The 27,584-nt window shown below is 36.4% G+C and overlaps 2 protein-coding genes, 1 long non-coding RNA gene and 1 pseudogene across 3 annotated transcripts; 3 read left to right on the top strand and 1 right to left on the bottom strand.

Moving 5' to 3' along the window:
* LOC104790905 lies at positions 5,266–7,147 on the top strand. Its single transcript, XR_768841.2, has 4 exons — positions 5,266–5,719; positions 6,022–6,480; positions 6,564–6,647; positions 6,855–7,147. It is a non-coding gene; the product is annotated as an uncharacterized LOC104790905 (long non-coding RNA).
* Positions 9,457–13,648, bottom strand: LOC104790904 (annotated as a pseudogene).
* LOC104780495 (ras-related protein RABA2c) lies at positions 17,804–19,954 on the top strand. The gene is made up of 4 exons (XM_010516706.2): positions 17,804–17,846; positions 17,945–18,014; positions 18,126–18,332; positions 19,230–19,954. Exons 3-4 carry the CDS (start codon positions 18,168–18,170, stop codon positions 19,716–19,718), a joined length of 654 nt encoding a protein of 217 aa, XP_010515008.1. The 5' UTR covers positions 17,804–17,846; positions 17,945–18,014; positions 18,126–18,167; the 3' UTR covers positions 19,719–19,954.
* On the top strand, positions 20,528–23,158 carry LOC104790902 (serine/threonine-protein phosphatase PP1 isozyme 5). Its single transcript, XM_010516704.2, has 4 exons — positions 20,528–21,016; positions 21,673–22,232; positions 22,313–22,496; positions 22,817–23,158. Exons 1-3 carry the CDS (start codon positions 20,806–20,808, stop codon positions 22,484–22,486), a joined length of 945 nt encoding a protein of 314 aa, XP_010515006.1. The 5' UTR covers positions 20,528–20,805; the 3' UTR covers positions 22,487–22,496; positions 22,817–23,158.

Raw genomic sequence — 27,584 nt, 5'->3', positions numbered from 1 at the left:
AAATATAACTCTACTACTCTCATCTTTCCTGGTTCCATCTTACACAGGAAAGTGTGGCCAATGGCCCGAAGAATATTCCTGAGCGCTGGATGTTGGACATCTGAATGAAGAGATGATTTGGAGTCATACTCTTCATTTCTTATGTAAGACCATAGAGTATAAACATCCAAATACTGCTTAGGCAAAGCAATGCCATGAAACCAACGGGGCCAACCAAAGACACCACAAATCTGAGAAAATCTCATACTATAGGGTATTCCTCTAATAAAGAAATGCATTACACCCCCATAAGCCTATGGTGCCTGTTCATTCTCATAAATGATCCTAAAAGAAGCCATAAACTGATGCACTAAATCTGGATAACAATCATAATGTTTGGTGCATATGGTTCCCAAATTCATTCTCTCTATAACCTAAGATCTCATCATGGATTCCCATCCTACGAATAATAGCAGGATCAACAAACCTGGTAAGTTTGATATCAACTACCAGACAAGCATTGTACAGCATTGTCTCATACTCTCCCCACTGTTGCTGCAAAGGCTTGTTGATGAATTCAGACTTCCCAAGCTCAACAAGAAGTTCATCCTCCCACTCCTTTTCAGTGTGAATCGGTGCATGTTCCTCCTAAGGCCATGGAGCTTGAGATTGGATGGGAGAAGGAAGAGATAGGTCAGGAAAGGTGGTGGGAGGTCTCGCCGGAGCTCATGGTGGCTGGCGGTGGTCGGACTGGCGAGAAGAAGAAGCTCTGCTGGTCGCCATTCTTTGCTTTTTCTAGGGTACAATTAAACGGAGAAATTGACTCTGGATCTGGAAAGTAGAGTGAAAATTGAGTGGGTTAGAGCTTTGCATCACTCAAAACGAAGCAAAATCGAAGAAGTTATGAAGATTTGAAATGTTTGGTCGGGTTTTGATGATTGTGAAGAACGAAGAAGATGACTCGGGTTAAAAAGGGTTTCCCCAATGGCCCATTCTTTGTCTGAGGTCTAACACAGGTGTCGACCAACACCCAGGTGGTGTCGGTCGATGCTCTATTTTAATCAATAGTGACCAAATGTTTTTTTCTGAATAATAAAACTCAAAACTAAAAGTTAATAGGTTAATAAAAATAAAAATAAGATAATAGAAAATAATTAGTTCCTACTAGTGGGTTGCCTGCCACCAAGCGCTTATTTTAAGTCATTAGCTTGACTTGGCAATGGATTAGGCTGAGGGTGCATCATCCAAACGCACAATGTGTCCGTCTGGTACCTCGGCTTTCGCCCAATAATGTTTCACCCTTTGAATTTTTCTCCTTTGGAATTTAACAGCACAATAGCTCCATATGGTCTAACCTCTTGAATGGTAAAAGGACCAGACCAACGGGAACACAGCTTACCTGGAAACAGCTTCAAACAAGAATTGTAAAGAAGTACCTGGTCATTAGGCTCAAAGTGTCTTGAGATGATCTTCTTATCATGATCATCCTTTGTCCTCTCCTTGTACAGCTCAGAATTCTCAAATGCATGAAAACGCAACTCATCCAACTCATTCAGCTGTACTAACCTTCTCTCTGAAGCTCACTTAGCATCCAAATTCATCAACTTAACTGTCCAGGCTGTCCAGGCTGCTTCCCATAAAGCAGATGGAAAGGCCTAGTGCCAAGTGGTGTTTTGTAAGCAGTCCGATAAGCCCAAAGTGCATCATCTAACTTTATAGCCCAATCTTTCCTTGTAACACCCACTATATTCTCAAGAATCTCCTTGATCTGTCGGTTAAAAACCTCAACTTGTCCACTAGTCTGAGGATGATAAGGAGTAGCTACTCTATGTTGAACTCCATAATTTTTCAGCAGCTTCTCAAACACTTTATTAATAAAGTGCTTACCTCTATCACTGATGAAAATCCTAGGTACTCCGAAACGAGGAAAGATAATGGTTTTAAACAACTTAAGAACCACAGCAGAATCATTCTTAGGACTTGTTATTGCTTCAACCCACTTGGAGACATAATCAACAACCACTAGGATGTAGTTGTTCTTGTAAGAGAAGGGAAATGGTCCGATAAAGTCAATGCCCCAGCAATCAAAAACTTCAACCTCAAGGATGAAGTTTTGTGGCATCTCATGTATCTTACTAATTTGTCCTCTTCTTTGTCAATCATCACATCAAGAGACAAATTCATGAGCGTCTTTGAACATTTTTGGTCACCAAACCCTGTTTGTAGAACTTTGGACACTGTCTTGAGGGTAGAAAAGTGTCCAGCATAATCTGATCCATGGCAATGAAATAGATCATCAGGAACCTCAATCTCAGCTAGACATCTTCTGTAAACTCCATCACTACAATGCTTATACAAATAAGGCTCATCCCAATAGTATCTTCTAAGTTCTCTCAAGAACCTCATCTTATGATAGCCTGTGAACTTTTCGGCTATATCAACATACTATGGTTGGTTGGAGTTAGCCGCGGCAGTCAACAGCTACATTTCCATCCATCGGCCAATCTGTTTCGGTAAAACATGCATGGGTGTTGACCGAGAATTATGGTGGTGTCGGTCGATGCTGAAGTATTGTCTCGAGAAAGTGTTTCGGGTTCTATGATTGTGTCGACCGACACCCAGGTGGTGTCGGTCGATGTTGCTTCAGCCGAAGGTGTGTTCACCGTATTTTCAGTCTGAAAATCCTGTATCAACAAAGTAAACATGCTCTTCAGGATACACAATTTATGTAACTCTTTGACGTGTATTATTACTTAGTCATCATATTGGTAATTTTAGTATTTTTTAAAAAATATTGATAGTTTTTGGTTAAATTTAAATAAATGTGCAGTAGCCTAAAACAAATCTGTTACGATATAAATCTGAAATAACTGTGAAAAATAAATATGTCAGATATTATATCAAAATTTTCATATATTATGAAAGTTCGTGGTGTCAATATATATGTATATCATGAAAAAAATGTCATTAATTATAAATCTGTTGTAACTATCGTTACCAAAATCTGTCGTCTAAAATAACTCTGTCACAAAAACATTTTCATGCAAAAAAAAATATGTTATGCAAAAAAAAATCTGTCTTATATAAACAAATCTGTCACCACTAATATGACAGACTTTTGAATATAATTTGAATTTTTTTTAAAAATGCTGAGAGGATGAATTTGATTTTCATTTTTTCCTTAACAAAGCAAAAATGGTATTTTAGACAAAAAAAAAAAAAACTCATCTAAACCTCACAGTATATGAGTAAGTTTAGTAATTAACATCTTAATTTGGGTCAATCTACTTTTTCTAATATTTCATTTTAATCCTTACATATATTGAAAGTAATCCGACTGATCCTCTTGGGTACACACCAAATTGTAATGAATTTATTGTGTCACACAAATGAGACAAGGTCAGTTTACTTAGATCCAAAGCATAGGGTCGCCAATTGCGAGGTGGTCTGCTTTTCGTGTTTTTCAAACGAGGCCATGGTCTTGCTTACTTCTGAAATAATTTTCTCCTTCAATGTATGTAAGCAACATTAGTCAGTATAATTTTATAAACAAAGACCATGCATACTGCAGCAAGGATTTGTATCATGCATGCATTGTCTCCTAGTGAAAATAATATAATAATTTCTATCACGTCTTCGGCTGCTCCTACAATGCTATGGAATTAAAGCTCGCAACACATCTTATCTTGCTACTCTTTATGGAGAGAACGAAACGATCCATACTTGATACTTCACAGGTCATACAAATGGCTCGCTTGAGACTTCCGCTTCTGCCAAATAGATTGAGAGGGTTATACGCAAGTTTCGTAACGCAACACAATCTCACTTGAGTCGCGGAGATCTGATGTCCATTTGGTTTTCAGTTAGATATTGTGCTAATTAATATATATTTCATTGTTTCGTATTTTTGTAATACACAAAAACTTTCTCATCACTTTTTTCATTTTTCAAATTTTTTCTTTAATTATTTTATACAGTAAAACCTCTATCAGTTAATAGTATTACGATCATAACATTTTACTAATTTGTAATCATATTAATTTATCTATATATTAAATATTAATTACTAATTTAAATAGTGTAACACCCGTGTCCAGCGATAGTAGAAAATTTGAGTTTATGTCAAAGTTAGTCTGGTTGGTTTAGGAGGAGTTGTTAATTAAACCATATGCGCAGATATATAATTGAGCTTAGTTTAATTAACAACTCCTCCTAAACCAGTCAGACTAAACCGATTCAATTTTGAAATAAACTCAAATCTTCTATGATCGTGGGACACGGGCGTTACAAAAAGAGATTTGTCTAGTAAATGATAATACTGTAAATTGTTCTTTTTATAAATGAAAAACTAATTTGACCGAAAAGATAAAAGAAACTATAGTAAATGGTGTGATGTGTTAGTGAAAATCCAAATATATCTCATTTATTTTTTATTTGGATGTTTAATACCTAGTATTTTTTGGTTGGAAGAAAAATACCTCATTTATATATATTTGGTTAAAAATATCTCATTTTTTAATTTGTTGCTAGATTTGAATCTTTGGTTTAATTTGTTACATCGGTTAACGGCTGTTAAACCATAGGTACAAATCTAGCGACAAATTAAAAAATGAGATATTTTTTAACCAAATATATATAAATGGAATATTTTTATTCCAATAAAAAAAAGACCAGGTATTGATCGCCAAATTAAAAATAAATGGAGTATTTTCTTTTTATTACTAATAATTACAAAAAATATAGTTTTTTTTCTTTTTTTTTAAGATCAACCAATCTTGGGAATTATTGAAACATTGTCGTTGATATCTAAAGCCACAAAGACCCTGTTGTAAGCCACAAAGACCCTGTTGCAGCAAAAGTTTGCAATCATGATTTTCTCCTGCTTGTATGAGAATAGCTGACACATTTGGATTTTCTCTTTCGATCATGATTTTCGCTCCTTCTCCACTCTCTCCAACCAGTTCTGGCCACCTACACTTCTTTCCTAGAATTTATTTTTGTTTTAAAATAGTAATAACATATTATTGTCAAAACTAAAAGGAAAGAAAATGAGAATCTCTTAGAGCATAATTAGTGGGAGATTCTCTCTAGGTTACTCTTGTAATTGGGCCCCAATTACTGAATAAAAACCCCATTAATGGTCCAAATAAGAGAGAATTGTTGTTGTGGGAAGGTTCAGAAGCAACCCCTTAAGAATGGTACGTGGCGTTTTTTAATTGGTTGGCTCGTAAATATAAAATGGAATTTTTTTTTTCTTCGCCATTTTCTTCTTCTTTGTTCCCGACTTTCTCTATCTCTTCTCTGTCGAATGAAGCGGCGAGAGAACAAGCGATTGTTCTGAAATCGGAAAAAAAATCAATGGAACACCACCACCACCAAAGCGACGACGGCGATGAAGATCGTCAAAACTTTGGGGGACCACCGCCGGGCAACAATTTCCCCGATGCTCTACCACAACCCCATGGCCTTTACCAGTCACAACCTCCTTTCGATCCTTACGCGCCTCCGCTTTACCGATCAGAACCTCAATTCGAGCCTCACGCTCCTCCGCCTAACTTCGGAGCTCTGGCACCACCGCCTTACTTCGAAGCTCCGCCTTACTTTGATGCTCCGGAACCGCCGCCTCCGTTTGGTCATGTGAGCCATGTCGGTCATCACTCTTCCAACGAACCCTACCCACCGGATCACCACCGTTACGGAGCTCATCCGCCGCCTGATTCAACGCTAGAGAGCTACACTGGTATGTCTAATCATCTCTCTCACTCACACCACGATCCAATTTACTTAACCACTTGGCTCCATATGTTTGGAATGAGTTAAAAGATTGAATCTTGTTGTCTACCATATAAGATGAAGAGAGAGGATTACAAGTTGTTATGTTCTCTGTTACTCTAGAATTTAGTTTTGTTGTTTAGGTTGTCAGATCCTATTGTGATGTTCATGTTTTCACGGCTTGTATAGGCTATTATTGATCTGGATGTTTCCATTGATTGAGCATTTTCAAGCTTGCTGATGATATCATAGTTTATTTGTATTTCTTAGTGGTTGTTTGTTGGAAGAGGAATGCAATTCCAAGTCAATTTTGGAGTTAGTCAAGGAGGTTGAAACGAAGTTAGAGACGTTCATAGAATCTGCGGAGAAGAAGAAACTGGAGCTAGGCAGAAGTGTGGAGTTTTTGGAAGAGGAGAACAAAGACATCAGTATCTTGTTTAGGGCTGCTTTGTCTGAGAAACAAAATGCAGAAAAGCAATTGAAAGAGAAAAATGTGCAGAAGGGATCAGCTTTGCTGCAAATCGCAGGACGAGGGTTGCAGAGGATAGGTTTTGGTTTTGTGTTTGGGGAACCATCACAGGAAAGCTCAGAAACAGGAAACCTTGTGAAGGACGAAGAAGAGAATGGTGTGGTATGTTTATTACTTTTCTCACAGTCTTGTGTTTCTTTGTTTTAGCATCAAGAAATCAAACACCGGTTTAACTATAATGGAATCTACGGCAAGAACAGGTTATATAACCTGATCCTTTGTTCTTATAGTTTGAAGCTTTGTGATTATGGAGTTGCTGATTGAAATATATTTCTTTGTATAGGTTCAAAAGCAAGCCTGCGACAAATTCGATCCGTCCTTCTACCCTCGGTTCAAGAAATGGTGTGATGACTACTTTTACTTTAAGGTCTGCAATTGTTTAACGCCATTCCAATTGTCTTTGTGAGATCTTAGCACTTTGTGAAACTAAAGACCTTAGGTTTAGAGTTATGTATCAATCAATGTATGTTTAGGGATGGATTTAGAGCCTCACGGTTTGGTAAAGTTGATATTGTGATAAGTTGTCACATACTGTTTGAAAGTACTAAAAGACTTTTAATGGTCTTGCCTGCAGCAACGGAATGAGAGGAGAGGGCTAGGAGAGATACTTTTTGATGATTTGAAGAGGCTTTTGGTGTTAATGCTGGAATTGCTTCTGTAAGGAAACAGATTAGAGGCAAAGAGGATATTGAATATGTGTAAGTTTCATTTCCTCTGAGCTGCTTCATTCACTAATATTGTAATCTCTTTGTATTAGATGTCTTGATGAGGTTCATTCACTAATATTGTAATCTCTTTGTATTGTAATCTCTTTACATACAATTTGACTCAATTAAAGGTTTAAATACAATTAAGAAACTTGAAATTGTTTACAAATTGAATTATAATATTAAGCAACTTGATAGGGTTTCTCTAGTGGAAGGTGATTTTGTTTAAATTTGGGGCAACCACACAATAAATCTTATTCCGGATTTTGTTTAATATGTTTAATATTTCAACTTTTGTAATATATGTTTACTATTCTGAATTTTGTAAAATATGTTTAATATTCCAAAGTTTGTAAAATTTTATTGTTTTCTATGTTATGTAATTTAAAATATTTAAATAATTATTTTGTCATTTTAGATAATTAATGTTCGATAATTAATCAACATAAATTTAAAAAAATTATTATTTAAATGCTTGAGTAACCATCAATGGGGTTCTCTAGTAATGGGGTGATTTTGCTTAAGTTCTCTTAGGATTGCTTAACTTAATTTAGTATTAATTATATAATTAATTAATAAGAGAGTAATTATGGAGGGTTACTCCACTAATGATGGTTTTATATATTAAAAGAGAAGCAATGCTGACATGTCGTACTTATAGAACTCTGGACACTATTTCCTTTATTTGTCATCAATTTTTAATAATATTTATATTTATATACTATTGTATTTTTCCAAAAATACAATTAACACCCAAAATTAAATTCTTATATTCTCTTTCTAACTTAATTATATCCTTTAGTTACATTTTCATAAAATCTTTAATATTAATTTTAAAAATTCTTTGTTCATATGATATGATAATATAAGATTGATGTTATAATAATTCTCACGAGTTAAATTTTAATTATTATTAAAAAAATATATATATTTTTTAAATATATATATATACTACACAATCGAATTTTAGATTTCAATTACTGATAAATATAATAGATTTTGTAAATAAAAATTACAGTAAAAACATTTAATAAATATTTTATATCGCATTATGTGCGGGTTGTTAGCTAGTAGAAGTTATACCACGAGCACACTAGATCTTCACAAGTGCCAGATCAACATGGAGAATAGGTAAAGGTGTCAAAAAGGATAACCCGACCCGACCCGACTCATACCCACATAGGTTCGAGACTTTTGTGGGCGGGTTCAATCCGATCCATTTATTATAATGAGTTGAATTTATATACCCAAACCCAATAATATAAAACTCAATGGCTTAATGGGGTATATGGATTATCCATGTATAAATAAAATAAAATAAAATAATTAATATTAAATCCATAACATATTATATAAAATAAATTATAAAACCAACCAAATTTTTCAAGTTTAAGAAAATAATATCAAAATATTAAAATAGAAAATCATCCTAAAATCCTAAAGCCAAAAATCTATAAAAGTAAAATAAAAAGTCATTCTTAATTTAAAATAAACTATTCTTAGTCTAAAATTAAAAAAAAACACTTGAATCTTTTGTAAATGATCCAGTGAGATTCTTTAACTTCGTAGTCTTCATTCTTCATATATACATATTATATTATATATATTATTTTTGTTTTTTTTGATTAACCAATGGGTAACCCATACCCGTTAAAATAATAGACAAACAGGGTAAACCCATGGATAACTACCCATGGTGCCATCTCTTGACATTTTTCTCTGCCAACTATTAATACAACTGGATTGCTATTATTTTACTTATCCAATTGTTCACGTTATATATCCAATTGTTTATATATGGAAACTAATAAATGTAGTTTGCATACAAGAATGAATAATTGACTTGATTTCGGTTAATTTTGAATTTCCGAATCCAAACTACAAGCTTATTTGTTTACATATACCAAAAAATCGTTTAGCCATTATTGAAAATCGTTTAAGAAAAAGAAAAAATAAATTATTTCATAAGTTTGACCATGTCAACGATCTACATTTATGATTTATCAAAATTAATTTTGACTCGATTATATGCGATCATTTATACCATAATTTCTGTAACTATTCTACTCGTATTATTAGTCACCATATTTGTTAGAATTCCATAACTGATCTTGTTTAGATCAAGCTCTTGAACGTACGTAAGATCTGGTGCTTTCGAGAGACTTTTACTAAATTTTTAGGATTCTCATATTTTTTTTAAATACAAAAGATCAAATATTTTGGTTGACAAAAAAAAAAAAATCAAATATTTTGGTTAACATTGAACAATCCTATGTCAGGTAATACTATATTTAAAAGTAAATCAAAATTAAAATAAACTAAAATAAAATAAAAACAAATGTATACTTCTTTATTAACAGTGAAGGATTTCAAATGCATAAATCACGCTGATTAGTAAGAATTTAAGATGGTTGATACATTTGATTGTTATCCAAAACTCTCATATAACAATGTTGAATTTCGAACCAATAAGCAAATCCGACAAAGATGTTTAGACTTTAAATGGGTGAACGAATTAGAAACCTCCTAAACAACATACATATCATGACAAGTAAAATTAACAATCATAACTGGCGATAATGTTTAGAGACAAGAACTAATTTTGACTAATCAGCATAAACAACAATGGGGCTTCTCACAGAGTGAACACCATCAGACCATATCAGGTGTGCGGACACAAACTTTTGATCAGCTTCGGGACCTTTGCCTGAAACAGTCACCGTGAAGGACTTCTTCATGTGCAAGGACTTCAGAAACAAGACTTCTGGAAACACCTTGACTTTGAGTTTAGATCCCACTACCTTTGCTTTGTAGGTGCCGTTACCCATACCAACATTAGTGACTGTTCTATGGAAACTCAGTTTGAACGGTTCTGCCGCCGTGACTTAAGCAGTCATCGAAGGATAGTTTAGGTTTCGGGGTAATGATTTGGTTTGTTCTTTAGTGCAACTGCTGCTATCACCGGAGATGAGTCTTAAGTTCTTCCCGGTGTAGTTCAAGCCACAAAGAAAGGCGATGTGGTAGGATTTAGTAGCTTCATAAACGAGTCCAGGATGAACTGCAGCTATCGGATCGACATGGCCCGCTCCGTAGGCAAACTCGGCCATCTCGTTAAATGGAGAAGTAGATACACTCATTGGCCAAGCTACACGAAACCCATCAAAAACAGAGTATTTTAAATTTTCTTGCAATACAAGAAAGTTATGTTGTAAAGAAAAAAAAACAAGGACAGAGTGATTTTTTTTTGCTTACCGGTAGTCATGATGGCGGATTGGATCATGGAAGGAGACCAGCGTGGGTGGAACGTTTTTAGGTAGGCGGCTACACCAGCAACATGCGGGCAAGACATTGAAGTTCCTGTATCAACAGAGTACTTTACACGTCTTGTGTCTGATTTGCTTGGTGGGGCATCAGGAGAATAAGCAGCAAGGATCTCTGATCCAGGCGCTGTTATATCTGGCTGAAAATCAAATTCATCATTTAATCAGACATAAGAATGTTAGAATGACAACTAGAAGTAACTTAGCTCTTCTGTGTTTCTATATATACCTTCAAGATATCAGGAATGATTGTGTTTGGGCCACGAGAAGAGTAGGAAGCAACGACTGGAGCTTTCTGATTAAAGATAGTCTCACTTTTCAGAACAGCTGCTTTAGGGTTTCTGGCCAAAAATAAAAAATGAAATAAAGATGGAGCTATACGATGGAGTACTATTTGTAAAATTAAAACAGAGAGATGGGTTTGTACTTTGTGGAGTTCATATACGAGAGGACAGTGTTATATTCGTCTTCCGATAGAACAGAGACTGGAAAAGAGAAGATTGATGCCACATCTCCATTGCGACTCTTAACAATGGATGCAACGGCTCCCATAGCTTGAGCTACATCTGCATTTTGCGGGGAATCACATAACACAATGTTTCCTTTCACAAGTTTACTGTCTAGACACCCTGGTGAGCAGAACCTGAAACAGAAAATACCATTAAACACTGCTATGTGAAGACCAAAATAGTTTAAAAGGATAAAATGTTTCTTGGAATAGAAGTTACCTTGCTGAAGCATCACCGCAACTACTTGAAGCTGATTGCCCATATACAAGAGGGTGCTTCCTTCCGTTAAGTTCAAACGAGTTTACCGATCNGTTATGTTGTAAAGAAAAAAAAACAAGGACAGAGTGATTTTTTTTTGCTTACCGGTAGTCATGATGGCGGATTGGATCATGGAAGGAGACCAGCGTGGGTGGAACGTTTTTAGGTAGGCGGCTACACCAGCAACATGCGGGCAAGACATTGAAGTTCCTGTATCAACAGAGTACTTTACACGTCTTGTGTCTGATTTGCTTGGTGGGGCATCAGGAGAATAAGCAGCAAGGATCTCTGATCCAGGCGCTGTTATATCTGGCTGAAAATCAAATTCATCATTTAATCAGACATAAGAATGTTAGAATGACAACTAGAAGTAACTTAGCTCTTCTGTGTTTCTATATATACCTTCAAGATATCAGGAATGATTGTGTTTGGGCCACGAGAAGAGTAGGAAGCAACGACTGGAGCTTTCTGATTAAAGATAGTCTCACTTTTCAGAACAGCTGCTTTGGGGTTTCTGGCCAAAAATAAAAAATGAAATAAAGATGGAGCTATACGATGGAGTACTATTTGTAAAATTAAAACAGAGAGATGGGTTTGTACTTTGTGGAGTTCATATACGAGAGGACAGTGTTATATTCGTCTTCCGATAGAACAGAGACTGGAAAAGAGAAGATTGATGCCACATCTCCATTGCGACTCTTAACAATGGATGCAACGGCTCCCATAGCTTGAGCTACATCTGCATTTTGCGGGGAATCACATAACACAATGTTTCCTTTCACAAGTTTACTGTCTAGACACCCTGGTGAGCAGAACCTGAAACAGAAAATACCATTAAACACTGCTATGTGAAGACCAAAATAGTTTAAAAGGATAAAATGTTTCTTGGAATAGAAGTTACCTTGCTGAAGCATCACCGCAACTACTTGAAGCTGATTGCCCATATACAAGAGGGTGCTTCCTTCCGTTAAGTTCAAACGAGTTTACCGATCTTCCCTGTTCCACAACAAGCATTAATGTTAAACGAGGAACTTGTTTTAAAGGAATGATGATTTGTTTCTTGGTACTTACGACAACTGTCTTGCCGTTACCGAGAACAACTTTGGTGACAAATGCGCGGTTTGTATTACTAGCAGCAACAGTGAAGATCCAAGGCGCAATGCTCGCGACTGTGCTACGTTGTGGACCACTGTTTCCTGCGGAATTTATAGTGAGGATTCCTTTGGCCATGGCATGGAAAGCCCCGATAGCGATAGGGTCTGCCTCGAACGGTGAACCGTTATCCCCACCTATGGAGATGGTAATAAGGTCTACCTTGTCTGCTATGGCATCGTCAAATGCGGCTAGAATTCCATCAGTGGTGCACCCATTGACGCCAGGGTCACATACTTTATAAACAGCTATTCTAGCAGCTGGAACGCCACCTCTCACGGTTCCATTACCGAGACCATAAAAGCTTACGTGCTTCACAGCGTTTCCAGCTGCCGTGGATGCTGTGTGTGAGCCATGTCCCATGTTGTCCCTCGCTGACTCAGCAAACCCTTCTAGTTTGGGTGTGTAGTACCGTGCTCCAATAAGCTTGCTGTATCGTTCACATTCATTTCAACTTTAAATTTGACAATTTTTAAGACATTTCAATTATATAATCAGTTTAAGGGGTTTCATACTTGTTGCAAGTGAAGTTTCTGCCACCTTTGCAAACACCTTTCCATTTTTTAGGAGGGGGACCAAAGCCTTTGCCGCTGAAGCTGTCCGATTCAGGGTAGATTCCACTGTCGATAACACCGATGATTGTATCGCTCTCTACAAGATTGTTTCGCTTTGTCCTTTTGCCTTCTTTGAGGCCCATAAAATTCCAGGACGTCGTTGTTTGGAGCTTCAGTATCTTGCTTGGAAACACAGACACAACTTCATCCATACCTAAGAAGTAATAGCGAAACAATTAAATCGTATAGAGTTAATGTTATTCCATATAAGAGATAAGTAATTTGAGTTAACTACACTTACTTGCTAGTATCTCTCTTTCGGATTCGGTTAGCCAGGCTGCGAATCCGTTGAAACTCCTTTTATAATTCCTAACCAAACGATCCTCGATCGAACTATAAGAATAATAAAAAAAAACTTTTCTTAGAGGATCTATGATTTTTTTTTTAATTTGATCGATAGACATGAAACCATATACAAATAATCACATAAACACTCTGATCTATAAAATTGGATTAAATCATTGCACCTCTCTCCGGTGACATCTTGAAGAATACTAGCATGATGGGACATTGGCATGTAGTCAACACGAGCAGGGAGTGCACCCATGTATACAATATACACCTACGGATATATCATCAGCATCAGCATCATGGTTGCTCATAAGTCATATAATTAGAACCATGATATGACCATGTTAACTAAGAAAGGATAATTTGTGCAATTACCTGTTTGTCATGTTCATTTTCGGCTGCTGCGGCAAAACTCACAAGCAGGGCAAAGACAAAGAGACATGAGGGTAGACAAGAGGAGAGAGCAGGTCTTGTCATAATTAATTGATTTAAGTAAAATGATATTTTTTATAAGATTGTTTATGAGAATAAAAGGATTTATTTATAGGAAGAGATTATGTACATTGGTCTAAGAATGCAATCAAAGTCCTTTAAGATTCTTTCTCTAATTACTAATATATATTAATGGCAATATATATAACGTTTTTTCCTTATTAATGGATTTGATTAAAACATTTAATTTGGCAATTTGGCACCGTTTCTACTTTCTTGGTCCACTATTCCTTGTATCCTCTTTTATTTTCTCTCTTTTAGTTGTTGTTCATGAATTCAAAAAAATATTTAAATAGAAAGAAATAACTTCTGCTTTGACTTGGTATATATAATTTCTCACTTTATACGACAAAAAAGAATAATATATAATGTTGACGAATAAAAAAAGAATAATATATAAGTTTATAAACAATAACAGTGTAGTTCTTATTAATATTATTTAATAACACTTAAATGGACAAACAAATGCATTTTTTTAAAAAAATTAATTTTATTATGACTAGAAATGAGTGTTGTGCCAATTATTTGAGCAAATTTAAAATACAGTTATACTCCTAAATTCGGTTTATTATGGCAGCCTAATCATGTGAGGCAGCCAGACAGGTTCATATAGTTTGACCTTACATGAACGAAATATCCGCCATGCTAATGTTTTTAATTAATTGCTCTTCCGGACAACGTGTCTAATCTTTAAAGAGAGGTAATAAAAATGTTCCAATGAAATTAAGAACTTTTCCAAAAGAAAAAATTAGGGAGGTATATTCAATTAGACATTTAAAGTTATTTGTGTACAATTAATAAATTCTATATTATTTAATTATGGATTTCAAAAAATCTATTAAAATTCACGTTTATTGAACTGATGATTTCAAAATTTATACTAGAATTTTTGCTCAAAAATACTTTTTAGAAAGTTTTTACATTGAATGCTATTTAATGCTTACAATCATATCCAAACAAGTTTAGTTAACTTTCTCTACTATCCTTATAACCAAACACAGTTAAAATATTTTAAATATCTATATAGATAATATTCTATAATTAATATAGATATTTAAAAGATTTATTTCAGATTTAAAAAAATTATTATCCTATCTTCTCTTTTTGATTTAAAATTTAAATATAGTGAATCATCATATAATACATAAAGTTAATAAAAAATATGTATTTTTTCCTTCAGATATTGTGATTTGAATTTTTTTAAACAAACATATATTACTCAATTAATATAAAAATACATGTGTTCAACATACATATATAGTAAATTTACTGTATATAGTAAATTATAAAATTTTAAGAATTTTATAATTTATAACTGATATATATATATAAACATAATAAAAAGTTTAAAATTATAAATATTTAAACAGATTAAATATTCAAAATAACACAAACTAGTTATATTACATGACGGGTTATATAACATTACATGATTGAACTGATAATACAAAAAAATAAACTATCATTAATATGATAAAATATGTCGAATCAAACTGATTTAATTAAGATTGTAAAAATTATTTTGTGGTATACCACAAATTATTTACTAAATCACTATAATTAACAAAAAAAAATACATTAACAAAATTAGTATTAAAATAGAATATTAACAAAAAAACTTACCCCGCGATATACCGCGGGTCATAATCTAGTCTACTTTAAAATTTATTGTCATTGAATTGATGATTTAAAATTTACTTTAAAACCCACTGTTATTCAAAACAATTTTTGGATTTAAATTTTAATGATTTTAGAGATTTTTGAGGATTTGTTTAGTTAATAAAACAGAAATTCAAATATCATGGTTTTATGTGGGATTTGAAATTTTTTTACAATAAATCATATCAGAACTCTGATCCTATGGATCCTATACGGTCATACTCCCCCTCGTATGGGTGGAGGAGCATCGTTTCTACTCGCTCTCTGGTGAATAAAGGGCTTATTATAAGGGCTGGCTCAGGAGCCTCCATTTCTATATGAAGTGACCCCTGGGTTCCGGGTCAAACCCCGAGACCAGCCTTAAGTAACGGTCCTTTTAAGGACCCAAATCTCCGTTTATCACATTTCATTGATCGTCAAACGAACTCTTGGCGTAAGGACATGCTTGTTGAGCATTTTGATCATGTGGATGTCCCTTTGATAGAGGCCATACCGCTAGGTAGTAGTTCGAAACCAGACTACTTAGGATGGCACTTTACAAAGACCGGAAAATATACGGTAAAATCTGGGTATGTGACAGAACGGTTGGACATACGTGGTACTTTTCAGGCTTTTGGGTTAGGCCCAGAGATTACTCCTCTTCTTGTCAGGGTTTGGCAAGTTCAGTGTCCACCAAAATTAAAGCATTTCATGTGGCAGGTTTTGACGGGTTGCATTTCGGTCTCTACTAATTTGAGACGTTGAGGGGTGAATTGTGAGGTTGGTTGTACAAAGTGCAGGGTGGATGAGGAGGATATTAATCATGCCATATTTTTGTGTTCACCGGCTCGTCAGGTCTGGGCTTTAGCGTATGTACCGGTAGGGTCGCTCCTCTTTCCGACTGAGTCCATATACGCCAATGTCGATCATTTTTTTGATCCTAAAAACCTGGGTTCACAGGTAGCGGCTTTTCCGTGGTTGATGTGGTACATCTGGAAAGCCCGGAACGCCTATGTTTTTGAAGGTCAGGACGAACGCCCTGATGAGGTTGCCCGAGTGGCACAAGGAGAGTCGGTAGCCTGGCAGGCGGCTCAGGCGGAGGTTGAGGTGGGGGAATCTCCCATCTCTCCTAGGGGTCCAGCTTCTGGGGCTCGAGGAACTACTCCAACTTTTCCTCCGGTTTTTACAGGTTATAGATGTTATGTTGACGACTCCTGGAAGGCAACTGATGTTTTTGCAGGGCAGGATGGTTTTGTACCATGTCACATGGATCGCCGCCACTACACGGAGTTACCAATTTCCGCCGGAGTTTATCCCCGCTACATGCAGAAGTTGAAGCCTTCATTTGGGCGATGCGGTGTATGATTGGACATGATTTCCGGGATGTGGTGTTTGTTACAGACTGTTCAGACTTGGTGAAGATGGTGTCTTCTCCTCATGAATGGCCAGCTTTCGCAACTTACCTTGACGACATTCAGATCGACAGGGAGGAGTTTTCTTCCTTTTCTTTGATTCATGTTTCGCGAACCGCAAATGTACGAGCGGACTCTCTGGCACGACAAGCGCGTGTATCTCCGCATCATGTTTTGTTTGTAAACAATTTCCTTCCAAATTGGCTTGTTTGAGCTAATTCTTTTGTTGAAAAAAAAATCATATCAAATTCACTAAAATCATGAAAATCATTTAAAATCTCATTAAAATTTAGATTGGAATATTAGATTGAATACACCCTTACTGTTTATTATGGCTATGATTCTCTCTTACAACTTTGATCACTTGTTTAAAGTACTCTTTATGTCTAATAGATATATTCAGATTTTAGTTTAAATATGTTGTAACTAATTATATTCTTAATAATTATAGTGAAGTTCCATTTAGAAAGCAAATAAATATCAATATACATATACATATACATATATATATATTTATACTTAATAATAAAATCACTGGCTAGTGGCTAATTACATGGATTAGTAGAAGCACATACAGTCAACAAAATAACTAATAAGTATCTTGTTAGTAAACGAAAGAAAGAAGATATATGTAGCCAAAAAGACCCCAAAAACAAAAACAGAAGTTTACTAATAAGGTTATTTGTACTTTTGTTGACTGTTTTTGCTTCTACTAATCCATGTAATTATGCAGTGATTTTTTTAAAAAGCAGTCAATTAGTTAACAAAATTACTTCATGATCATCTCCTCATTTCATTATTACCTCTTCTATTGAACTTGTTCCACATTTTCATATTCAATTTGGCTTATTAAGTTATTTATAAACTCTCACAAATACAATCATTGCTTGCTCTTATTAACGAAAAATTATAAATACTTTTTTTTTATAGTTGTAATATACCCCTTTGGAACATGCTCTTACTTTATGCCAGCCTGCTTACGTATCATTAGTTGCCACATAGGCAAAGTAACTGAAGCTTTTTGTCTTTTCCCTAAAACACGACGTCGTTTTCTATTCCCTGACACAACAGATACGTATAGATATAATTCACTTTTATTGCTTTCCTCAGCTCTCTCCCTCGAGAATAAGAAGAAGAAGACGAAGCCCCCAACAAGCAAAATTGAAACAAACAGTACATATTTAATTTTTTTTTTCATCTTCCACCATTGATTGTGAGAGAGAGAACTAAAGTTAAAAAGCCTCTCTCACTCAAAGTTTCTTTCTTTGTAGATCTGAAAAATTCGATTTTTTTCTTTTTCTTTTTCTTCTCTCGATTCATCCGCCATTTTTGCGAAAAAAGGTTACACGAATCGTCTTTCCTGATTTACTTTGTGGGTTCTTGTTAATTTCGTTGGATCTGGGTTTGATTATGGAAATCACTGACAAAGGTTCTCTTTTTTCGAATGTGTAGGTTTTGATTGTGAGATCGGAGAGAGAGAGAGGGAGGGAGAAAATGACGCATAGAGTAGATCAGGAATATGATTATTTGTTTAAGATCGTGTTGATCGGTGATTCTGGTGTTGGCAAATCTAACATCTTGTCTAGATTCACCAGGAATGAGTTTTGCTTGGAATCTAAATCCACCATTGGTGTTGAATTCGCCACCAGAACTACTCAGGTGATATTCTAACTTTCTTTTTCTCTGTTTCTCTCTTTTAAGTACACCTGTGTTGGGATTATAATTCAGTTTGTTTGCTGTTAGAATCAGAGAACAGATAGTGATTTAGGTGATGTGTATATGTTTAGAGTCTTAAAGGTGTAATTTTTGTGGTTTTGATTTATCCTATTGTCCATGAAGGTTCCTACTCTCTGTTGGTTTTGCTTGTAGCTTCATGACTCCTTTAGTGTATTGTAGAATTCAGGTGTTTGATAGTTTATTCTTTAAGTCTGTTTTTTTTCTTTAGAGTTGCATCTTATACCGGTCCTGTGATATGGGGAATTCGGGTGAAAGGTCTTGTCCTCAATACAGTTTTTTTTCAGTTATTTCGTTTCTTAAGATGGAAGAGTACACTGTTTTGAGAGTATATGGAATCCAATTCTTTTCTCAGCTACTAAAGTGTATTGATTTCTCCTTTTGTCTTGTTAAGAATTTTTGTTCAAGAGAGAATCTTAGCTGTGCTGGCTTTGAGTCATGACAGATGCTTTTCTCATTTGAAGGCTATAAGTGGATGGTCGTGAGGGGCAAATTGAAAAGATTCTCACAGCTTGTCTTCAATAATTTCATTGTATATATTGATCATTGTTGTCATTTGTCATGCATGACCTTGTCCACCTTTATACTCTCTTAAAGTCAACTGATAAATTTTTTGAGAAAAGAATTATGTTATACGCTTGTGTAGTTGTATGCAGACAGATGCGTTAAAAATGTTCGTGGTTAATGTGACTATGATGGTTTAACAACTCCATAAAATATATGGTCTTAACTTTTGATTGTTGAAACATTAGTAAATTTTTGAGATGCTTCAGTTCTTGAGATCTAACTGGTCGTTACTGCGAATGTATTATGGATACACAGGTGGAAGGAAAGACAATTAAGGCCCAGATCTGGGATACTGCAGGTCAGGAGAGGTACAGGGCTATCACCAGTGCTTATTACAGAGGCGCAGTGGGTGCACTTCTTGTGTACGATATTACCAAGAGACAGACCTTTGACAATGTCTTGAGGTGGCTGCGTGAACTGAGAGACCATGCAGATTCCAACATTGTGATCATGATGGCTGGGAACAAATCTGATCTGAACCACTTGAGATCCGTTGCTGAGGAAGATGGTCAGAGTTTGGCCGAGAAGGAGGGTCTCTCTTTTCTGGAGACTTCAGCTCTTGAAGCTACAAACGTGGAGAAAGCGTTTCAGACCATCTTAGGAGAGATCTACCATATCGTAAGCAAAAAGGCACTGGCTGCACAAGAAGCAGCAGCAGCTAACTCGGCAATCCCTGGGCAAGGAACTACGATTAACGTTGATGACACATCTGGAGGCGCGAAACGAGCATGTTGCTCTTCTTAAAACCAAAAGGTAAACGGGTTTGTTCCGCTTGTTCACTCTCCAAAGATTCAAAAACTTTTGTTTTTTCACTTGGCTTCTCTTCTTTCCAAGTTTTGGCTGATGAAACGTAACTATGCAAAGACTATGTAGAAATACTTCTGTCTGATTTACTCTTCCGTTGGGTGTTTGTGTTCAGTTAAAGCTTGTGAGATTAGTCAGTAGTAAAGCTTGTTAGTATTATATACTTTATTCTTCTCGCCGTTGGTGTGTTTTCCTCATTTCTGGTTTATAAAGTTTTTTCCTTGTTTCTATCTCCGATTTAAGCTGGTTCCTCTTGGCTTTTGGTTTAAATCATATACCAATGTATCTAGTTCCAGAATCATTTCTTTATTTTACACACTAACTCATTGCTAGTTGTTTTAAACCGACCAAACTATGATCATAATCATCATAATCAGTGATAAAAAAAAGGAGTGATGGAGAAACCGAGAAAGAAACGTCATCGTAGCCAACTTGCGAAACTAAACAATTTGCATGCAATAAAGAATTCATAATACTTATAATATAAATCGTGGAAAATTGTACATAGTCAACGTGTGAGGTCTTTTCAATCATCTCTTACCACAGGGATTCCAAAATGTGACGAAAATATTAATTCCATTTAATGTTATACACGAAAATATTAGGTGACTTTTTTAATCGGGAAAATAACATAATAGTTAAAATGCGACATTAATTATTAATCATCTAGAATTATTTCCCAATTAAATTAGATGTTTTTATAAGGTAAATAAATTTGGAATAGGTTTATTAACCTAAAGTGCATAAAAACAGAGTAAAGGCAAAACAACACAGCTTTTAGGTTCCCTGCCCAATGGAGAGAACCCAGAGATTACCAAATCGTTTTCGGTAAACGCACCCATCAGAGAAACTACCTTGTAATAATAACAAAATCATAAATCTGGAAGATAGATTAATTTTAAAAGGCGACACCTTTTTTTATTTTGAAATTTGTATATTACTTTTTCTTTCCTGGGCGATCGAATCCAATCAAAAAGCCAAATCCAATCGGAAAGATTGAAACTTGGAAGGTGGGTTAGTGAGTTGAATGGCGCAACAAGGTCAGGGAAGCATGGAACCTGATGTTCTCGACGATATCATTAGGCGTTTACTTGATTACAGAAACCCTAAAGCTGGTGGCACGACGAAGCAAGCTATGCTCAACGAGTCTGAGATCCGACAGCTTTGCTTCGTCTCTAAAGAGATTTTTCTTCAGCAGCCTTGTCTTCTTGAGCTCGCTGCCCCTGTTAAGATCTGCGGTAATTAACTTTCTCTCTCGATTTCCAGTTTTTTTGGTTTTTGTCTGCTTGTTCGCTTTGGGATCTGAGATATTTCATGATTTCGTATCATCTCGCCTTCTCGTATTTAGTTTCGTGGGAATAGGAACGAATAGAATTGAAGTTATGTGGGAATGTATAACGGGAAACGAGAGAGAGAGAGAGAGAGAGGGATAAGGTCATTAATTGCAGCAGCTAATCTTGTTAGAAAGAAAAGTAAAGGAAATAAATAAGTGGGGGAGAATGTGTTTGTGAATGTGTTTGTTTAGCTTTACCCTGTTCTTGGAGTCTAGGAACCTACCTGAGAGGATCTGGTTATTCAGTAGTATGGTATTGGTAATTGAGCTTGTACGGTCATCTTAATCTTTCCTTGTGAAAATGCATTGGTTTCTCTGCTTGTCTTCAAGCATCATTAAATGGTTCTTATGGGTTCCTAGGTTGATGTGTAACATTTTTGTTTAGGCGATTGATAGTCTACGAATCGGAGAGGCTCGGTTATATGAGAGAAAGCAAGTTCCTTTTTATATAAGCAAATCCATGTGCTGCTATCTTTGTTCTTCTTCAACTGAAATATCTTTTATTATGGTTCTGGTGAATTCTTAGGTTGATCTGTACCTTTTGGTTTTGTGTTGTTTCAGGTGATATTCACGGTCAATACTCAGATTTATTGAGGCTTTTCGAGTATGGAGGTTTCCCTCCTGCAGCAAACTACTTATTCTTAGGAGATTACGTTGACCGTGGGAAGCAGAGTTTGGAGACTATTTGTCTTCTGCTTGCCTACAAGATCAAATACCCTGAAAACTTTTTTCTCTTAAGAGGAAACCATGAGTGTGCGTCTATTAACAGAATCTACGGATTCTATGACGAGTGTAAACGAAGATTCAACGTGAAGCTCTGGAAAGTATTTACAGACACTTTTAACTGTCTCCCTGTGGCAGCTGTCATAGACGAAAAGATACTTTGTATGCACGGTGGACTTTCTCCCGATTTGACCAATGTGGAACAGATTAAGAACATAGAGCGTCCAACTGATATTCCAGACTCTGGTTTGCTTTGTGACCTTCTTTGGTCTGATCCTAGTAAAGACGTCAGTGGCTGGGGGATGAATGATCGCGGCGTCTCCTACACTTTTGGCGCTGACAAAGTTGCTGAGTTTCTGATAAAGAACGATATGGATTTAGTCTGTCGTGCCCACCAGGTTAGTACATTGTATATATGTTTCCTCTAGTTTATTAGGGATATGAAATCTGAGCTCAAGAACCTATAATGTTTTCGCAGGTTGTAGAGGATGGGTATGAGTTCTTTGCTGATAGACAGCTTGTGACTATGTTTTCTGCTCCAAACTACTGTGGTGAATTTGACAATGCGGGTGCATTGATGAGTGTTGACGAAAGTTTAATGTGCTCTTTCCAAATTCTTAAGCCTGTGGATCGGAGGCCGCGGTTCTTTTGAAGAGAAAGAGGTATAGAGCTGAGTCTTTCTTAAAACCTTTGAACTTCCTCTTAGTGTCAGAATCTCAGCTAGGGCTATATCAGTTTCATCCGCAATATCGTAGTAAAAAGTTATTGCATCTCATAATAATAAGTCGATGGCTAGCTTTCATCGAATCTCATGTTGTTAAAAATAGAATTATGATAATAGCGCCTCATTTGATGTACAGTTGACTAGCTGAGTCAGAGAGCTTTTTAAGAGTTTGTGTAGCAGTTTCCATGTTTCAATTTTTCTTGACATCTCTGTTTGTCAAAGTGTTAATCGTCACAATTCTCTCATATGCCTTTGCAGTCCATAACCCTGATTCAAGTCTTACGGAAAGAAAGGGAGGAGAAAAGGCGACAATGGATGTTGGTGGCAGATAATTCTGAACCTCCTGAGTAGTCTCCAGAGTTGCAAATGCAACTATACATATATATTTACATGGTTATCATCTCTGCCACTTACTTTTAAATGTTGTCTTGTTTCTGCAACCCAAATTTTTTGCTCTGTTTTCTTTTCTTTCTCTGTTCTTTCACATGTCAGAGATACAAATCCTCTTTAAGTGTATATATACTTCATATGTATCAGAATCACACTGCGGGATGCTTCTGTTCATGGATGCTTAGTAAAAAACAAAGGGTTCTCTAGATACTGATTACTTGATTAGCAGCAGTCGTATCTGTGGTTTTCTATAGTTATCTGTGTCGTTAGCAAACTATGATGATGAAAAAAACTTGTGGAGAGAACCTGCAGGGGGAAGTTCATCAAGCTGGTTTTTGTGTTCCATTAGAAATCTTTCATACTTTGATGATGAATAACAAGCCTGAATCTATCCAAATTTAGCACAGATTCGTCCAAAAGCAGTATTAAATTGAGTCTTATGGTACTTTGTTGTTGTTGCTATCGGGCTTGTTAAGCAGCGGTTCTTTATCTTATTCGTTTCTCCCACATGAACCAACCATATCAAACTTATCACCAAAACAGCTTCATCATAGCAACAGATCGATGGTTTTGCCGTTTTGGATTAGTTTGCTCTAGCAAAATTCTAGAAAGATATAACAATTTAGTAACGGCCAAATGTAACACACGTTCGTCACAAACATAGGATTCTCACAAGTGGGAGATAATTCATATAGTATACGTTTTAACATAAGACTAAAGTAGTAGTTTCGGCAGGGGAAAAAGCCAAAAAATACCTCATCTATTATTATTATTTGAACATTTAATACCTCATCTTTTTCGTTGAAAGAAAAATATCTTATTTAATTATCATTGGCTTAAAAATATTTAATCTTTATATTGTTGCCGGATTCTAACCCGCGGTTTAACAGTCTTTAACGGACGTTACAGATCATCAAACGGGCGTTAAAATCAAATCACACGTGTGTATATGGATATATACAATACATTTACCTTATTTACGTGATATGTTGTCGAAGTGTAATGGTTAGAAGTGGGTTGGTTTTGTTTCCTAACCATGCTTCGAACCCCCTTCTTCCCCCAAAACTTTTTTTTTCAAAAGAATTGTTGAAGAAGAGTGTTTGACTGTTTGGATTCTTAAAAGTCTTTCTATCAATACTCGCTCAACTATATGTTCTGTTTTGAGATTTTCCGAATCATATCCGACGAATCAAATGTGATTTTTATTTTTTTCATCTCTAGAATCTGAAGAGTCATACAAACTCTCCCCAATGATTATCCTCGCCGTTGTTTCTAGTAGATACATCGACGGTTGGCTAAGTGATGAAGAAATCGATGTCGTTTATTAGATCGGGAAAATCAGTTGTAATGGATGGATTTGAACGCTTTGGTTTTAGGCGGCCACACCAATGGAGGTTAGGGTTGCGATTAGTGAAAAAAAAAAGTTTTGGGGGAGGAAGGGGGTTCGAAGCATGGTTAGGAGACAAAACCAACCCGCTTCTAACCACTACACTAAGACAACATATCACATAATGGTAAACGTATTGTATATATCTATGTACACACGTGTAATTTGATTTTATCGCCGTTTGATGATCTGTAACGTCCGTTAAAGACTGTTAAACCGCGGGTTAGAATCCGGTAACAATATAAAGATTAAATATTTTTAAGCCAATGATAATTAAATGAGATATTTTTCTTCTAACTAAAAAAGACGAGGTATTAAATATCCAAAAAAAAATAGATGAGATATTTTCAGCTTTTTCCGAACTGGGCAGAGTACCATATGATGAGGACCCAATGATTTTTAATAACAGTATTATTGAGTGTTGTTTAATGAATTGAACTCGGAATTTATTGATTAACATGGTCAGACTTAGCTCTCTGTCTCTCTTCTCATCGGTAGAAGAATCTTTTTCAAGTTGCCTGGTGGTAATTTAAAATATATGGATATATATATCTATATATTTTACGTAAGTTATCAATATGATTTTATATTCAAAAAAAAAAGTTATCAATATGATTTGTCAAAGAAAAAAAAAATCTATTTTCTTGATAACCACATTGAGATTACTAGAAAAGAGAGGTTGGGGCTTTGATTTGGAAGTAAATCCAACATGGAACAGGTGGAGCTACGGGTTCACAACCATCCTTTGTTACGTTTTGCTCGATTCTATGATGGCCGATGTGCCAGGTGCCCACGTGAAGGTTACATTTATGGAGGCTATCGTTGCAATGAGTTGGGTGTGATAAGGTGTTCCATAAGGAGTGCGCTGAGTCAAAACCCGAGATCAGCCACCATGCCCACCCTGAGCATCCTCTCAAGCTTTTCATGGAAACTCCTGGCTATAATACATGTTCTGTTTGTAAAAAATATGTGTGGCTTGGTTATTCTTGTTCAACATGTGACTTAATTTGCATTTGGTTTGTGCGCGGATCTCTGCTATTGAGAATCATAAGGTGCATGAACATCCGCTCGAACCTTCCAAAAGATCATGGCTTTCGGGATATGTCACAGTTCCCATCCCAAACACCCTCTCAAATATCTCAAACTTGGAGCTCCCAGTTACGCCGACAATAAATGCCTTCTTTGTGGGATAAAGTTTCAGGATGAACTCTTTAACAGAGAAATGAACGTTGAGCTTTACCACTGTGATGTTTGTAACGTAAGCATATGCCTGTCATGTGAGGGAAACCCTCCACCACTTGTTGTTGTTAGTCCGACGACCCACGAGCATCAACTTCACCTCATTCCAAGAATTCTCGATTTTACCTGCAATGCTTGTGGGATCAAAGGCGACCGAAGCCCTTATTTTTGTCTTCAATGCAATTTTATGATTCATCGGCAGTGTATATCGACTTACCCCGCATCATAAACATCAACCGTCATGATCATCGCGTCTCATACACTTGGCATCTCGGACATGGGAATCGAAACTGCGGAGTGTAGAGAAAGGTATTTCGTATATTATACAAAGAGATTACATAGGAGAATTGTACTAGAACAGAGGAGGAGACTCTAGGGTTGTACATGTAAGGAATGTTCCATATGAGATACAATCAGATATTACAGTATTAAAGAGGGATGATACGGCGTATCCTTGACACGCCCCCTCAAGATGGAGGAGCCTTGCGGACTCCAATCTTGTCGCGTAGATGAAGAAACTGTGTCCGAGGTAGCGGTTTAGTAAACGCGTCCGCCAGTTGATCTCTAGTGTTCACGTGAGCAACACGAAGCATCCCTTCCTGAACTTGACCACGAATGAAGTGATAATCGATTGCAATATGCTTCATTCGGGAATGAAAAACGGGATTGGCGCATAAGAATGTGGCCCCTACATTGTCACAGTAGACCACAGGTGTAGTTGGGAGTGGAATGCCTAGTTCAGTAAGTAAGCTGCAGATCCAACGAATCTCCGATGCCGTGTTCGCGACGGCCCTATACTCCGCTTCAGTCGATGATCTTGCAACACCTTTTTGCTTCTTCGCTGTCCAAGAGATGGGGTTCTGACCGAGATAGAAAATGTAGGCATTAGTGGAGATATAGTCATCCGAGTCTCCTGCCCAGTCTGCATCAGAGAAAGCATGTAAGGTGAGATCATTCTTCGCAGAAAAGAAAATGCCATGTGTTGTTGTGCCAGCCAAATATCGCAGAATCCTCTTCGCTGCTTGCTAGTGAGCTTCTGTAGGGCGATGCATAAACTGAGATAATCTATTGACCGCATACGCAATATCCAGTCTTGTGAATGCCAGATATTGTAGACTTCCCACAAGTTGACGGAACACTGTTGGAACAGAAAGTGGGTTGCCTGATGTGAGGGTGAGTTTCGGAGAGGATGCCATCGGTGTACATACTGGATTGGCATTGATCATGTTATGACGATGAAGCAGATCGAGAATGTATTTTCGTTGTGATAAGTGGAGACCGTGTGACGTTCGATGCGCTTCAAGACCCAAAAAATAATTGAGATCTTTCGGGTCCTTGATCGAGAAACGATCAGCAAGGAGCTGGAGAATGTGTCAAATTGTGGAGTGTTGATTTCCTGTCATCAAAATATCATCGACATAGACCAACAGATAAACCCAGTCCATACCATGATGAAGCACAAATAAGGATGTATCGGCCAATTAATTTTTGAAACCAAGCGAGAGAAGATACGTCCTCAATTCAGTGTACCATGCTCTAGGAGCTTGCTTGAGGCCATATATAGCCTTATGCAACCGATATACGTGATTGGGTTTGTCTGGATCTACGAACCCCGGAGGTTGGTCCATGTACACCTCCTCATTCAATGTCCCCTGAAGAAACGCCTTATTCACATCGAGCTGTTGGATTGGCCACGACCGTTGGACAGCAACATCAAGGACCAAGCGAAGTGTTGTAGATTTTATCATGGGACTGAAAGTTTCTGTGTAGTCACGGCCAAGCTGTTGGTTGTAGCCTTTTGCGACTAGCCGAGACTTACACCTGCCAAGAGAACCGTTAGGAAGAAATTTATTTTTATAGATCCACTTACATCCCACAATGTTTTTATTTGGAGGACGAGGGACCAAATCGAGAGTTTGGTTGCGAGCAAACGCATCAATTTCTTCAGACATCGACCCTCTCCATCGTTTGTCTTTGAGTGCCTGGTTCACGGTCAATGGTTCAGGAGGA

This window comes from Camelina sativa, chromosome 6 (assembly GCF_000633955.1).
Source record: "Camelina sativa cultivar DH55 chromosome 6, Cs, whole genome shotgun sequence".
NCBI lineage: Eukaryota > Viridiplantae > Streptophyta > Magnoliopsida > Brassicales > Brassicaceae > Camelina > Camelina sativa.
This window is presented reverse-complemented; position numbering and strand designations above follow the sequence as displayed.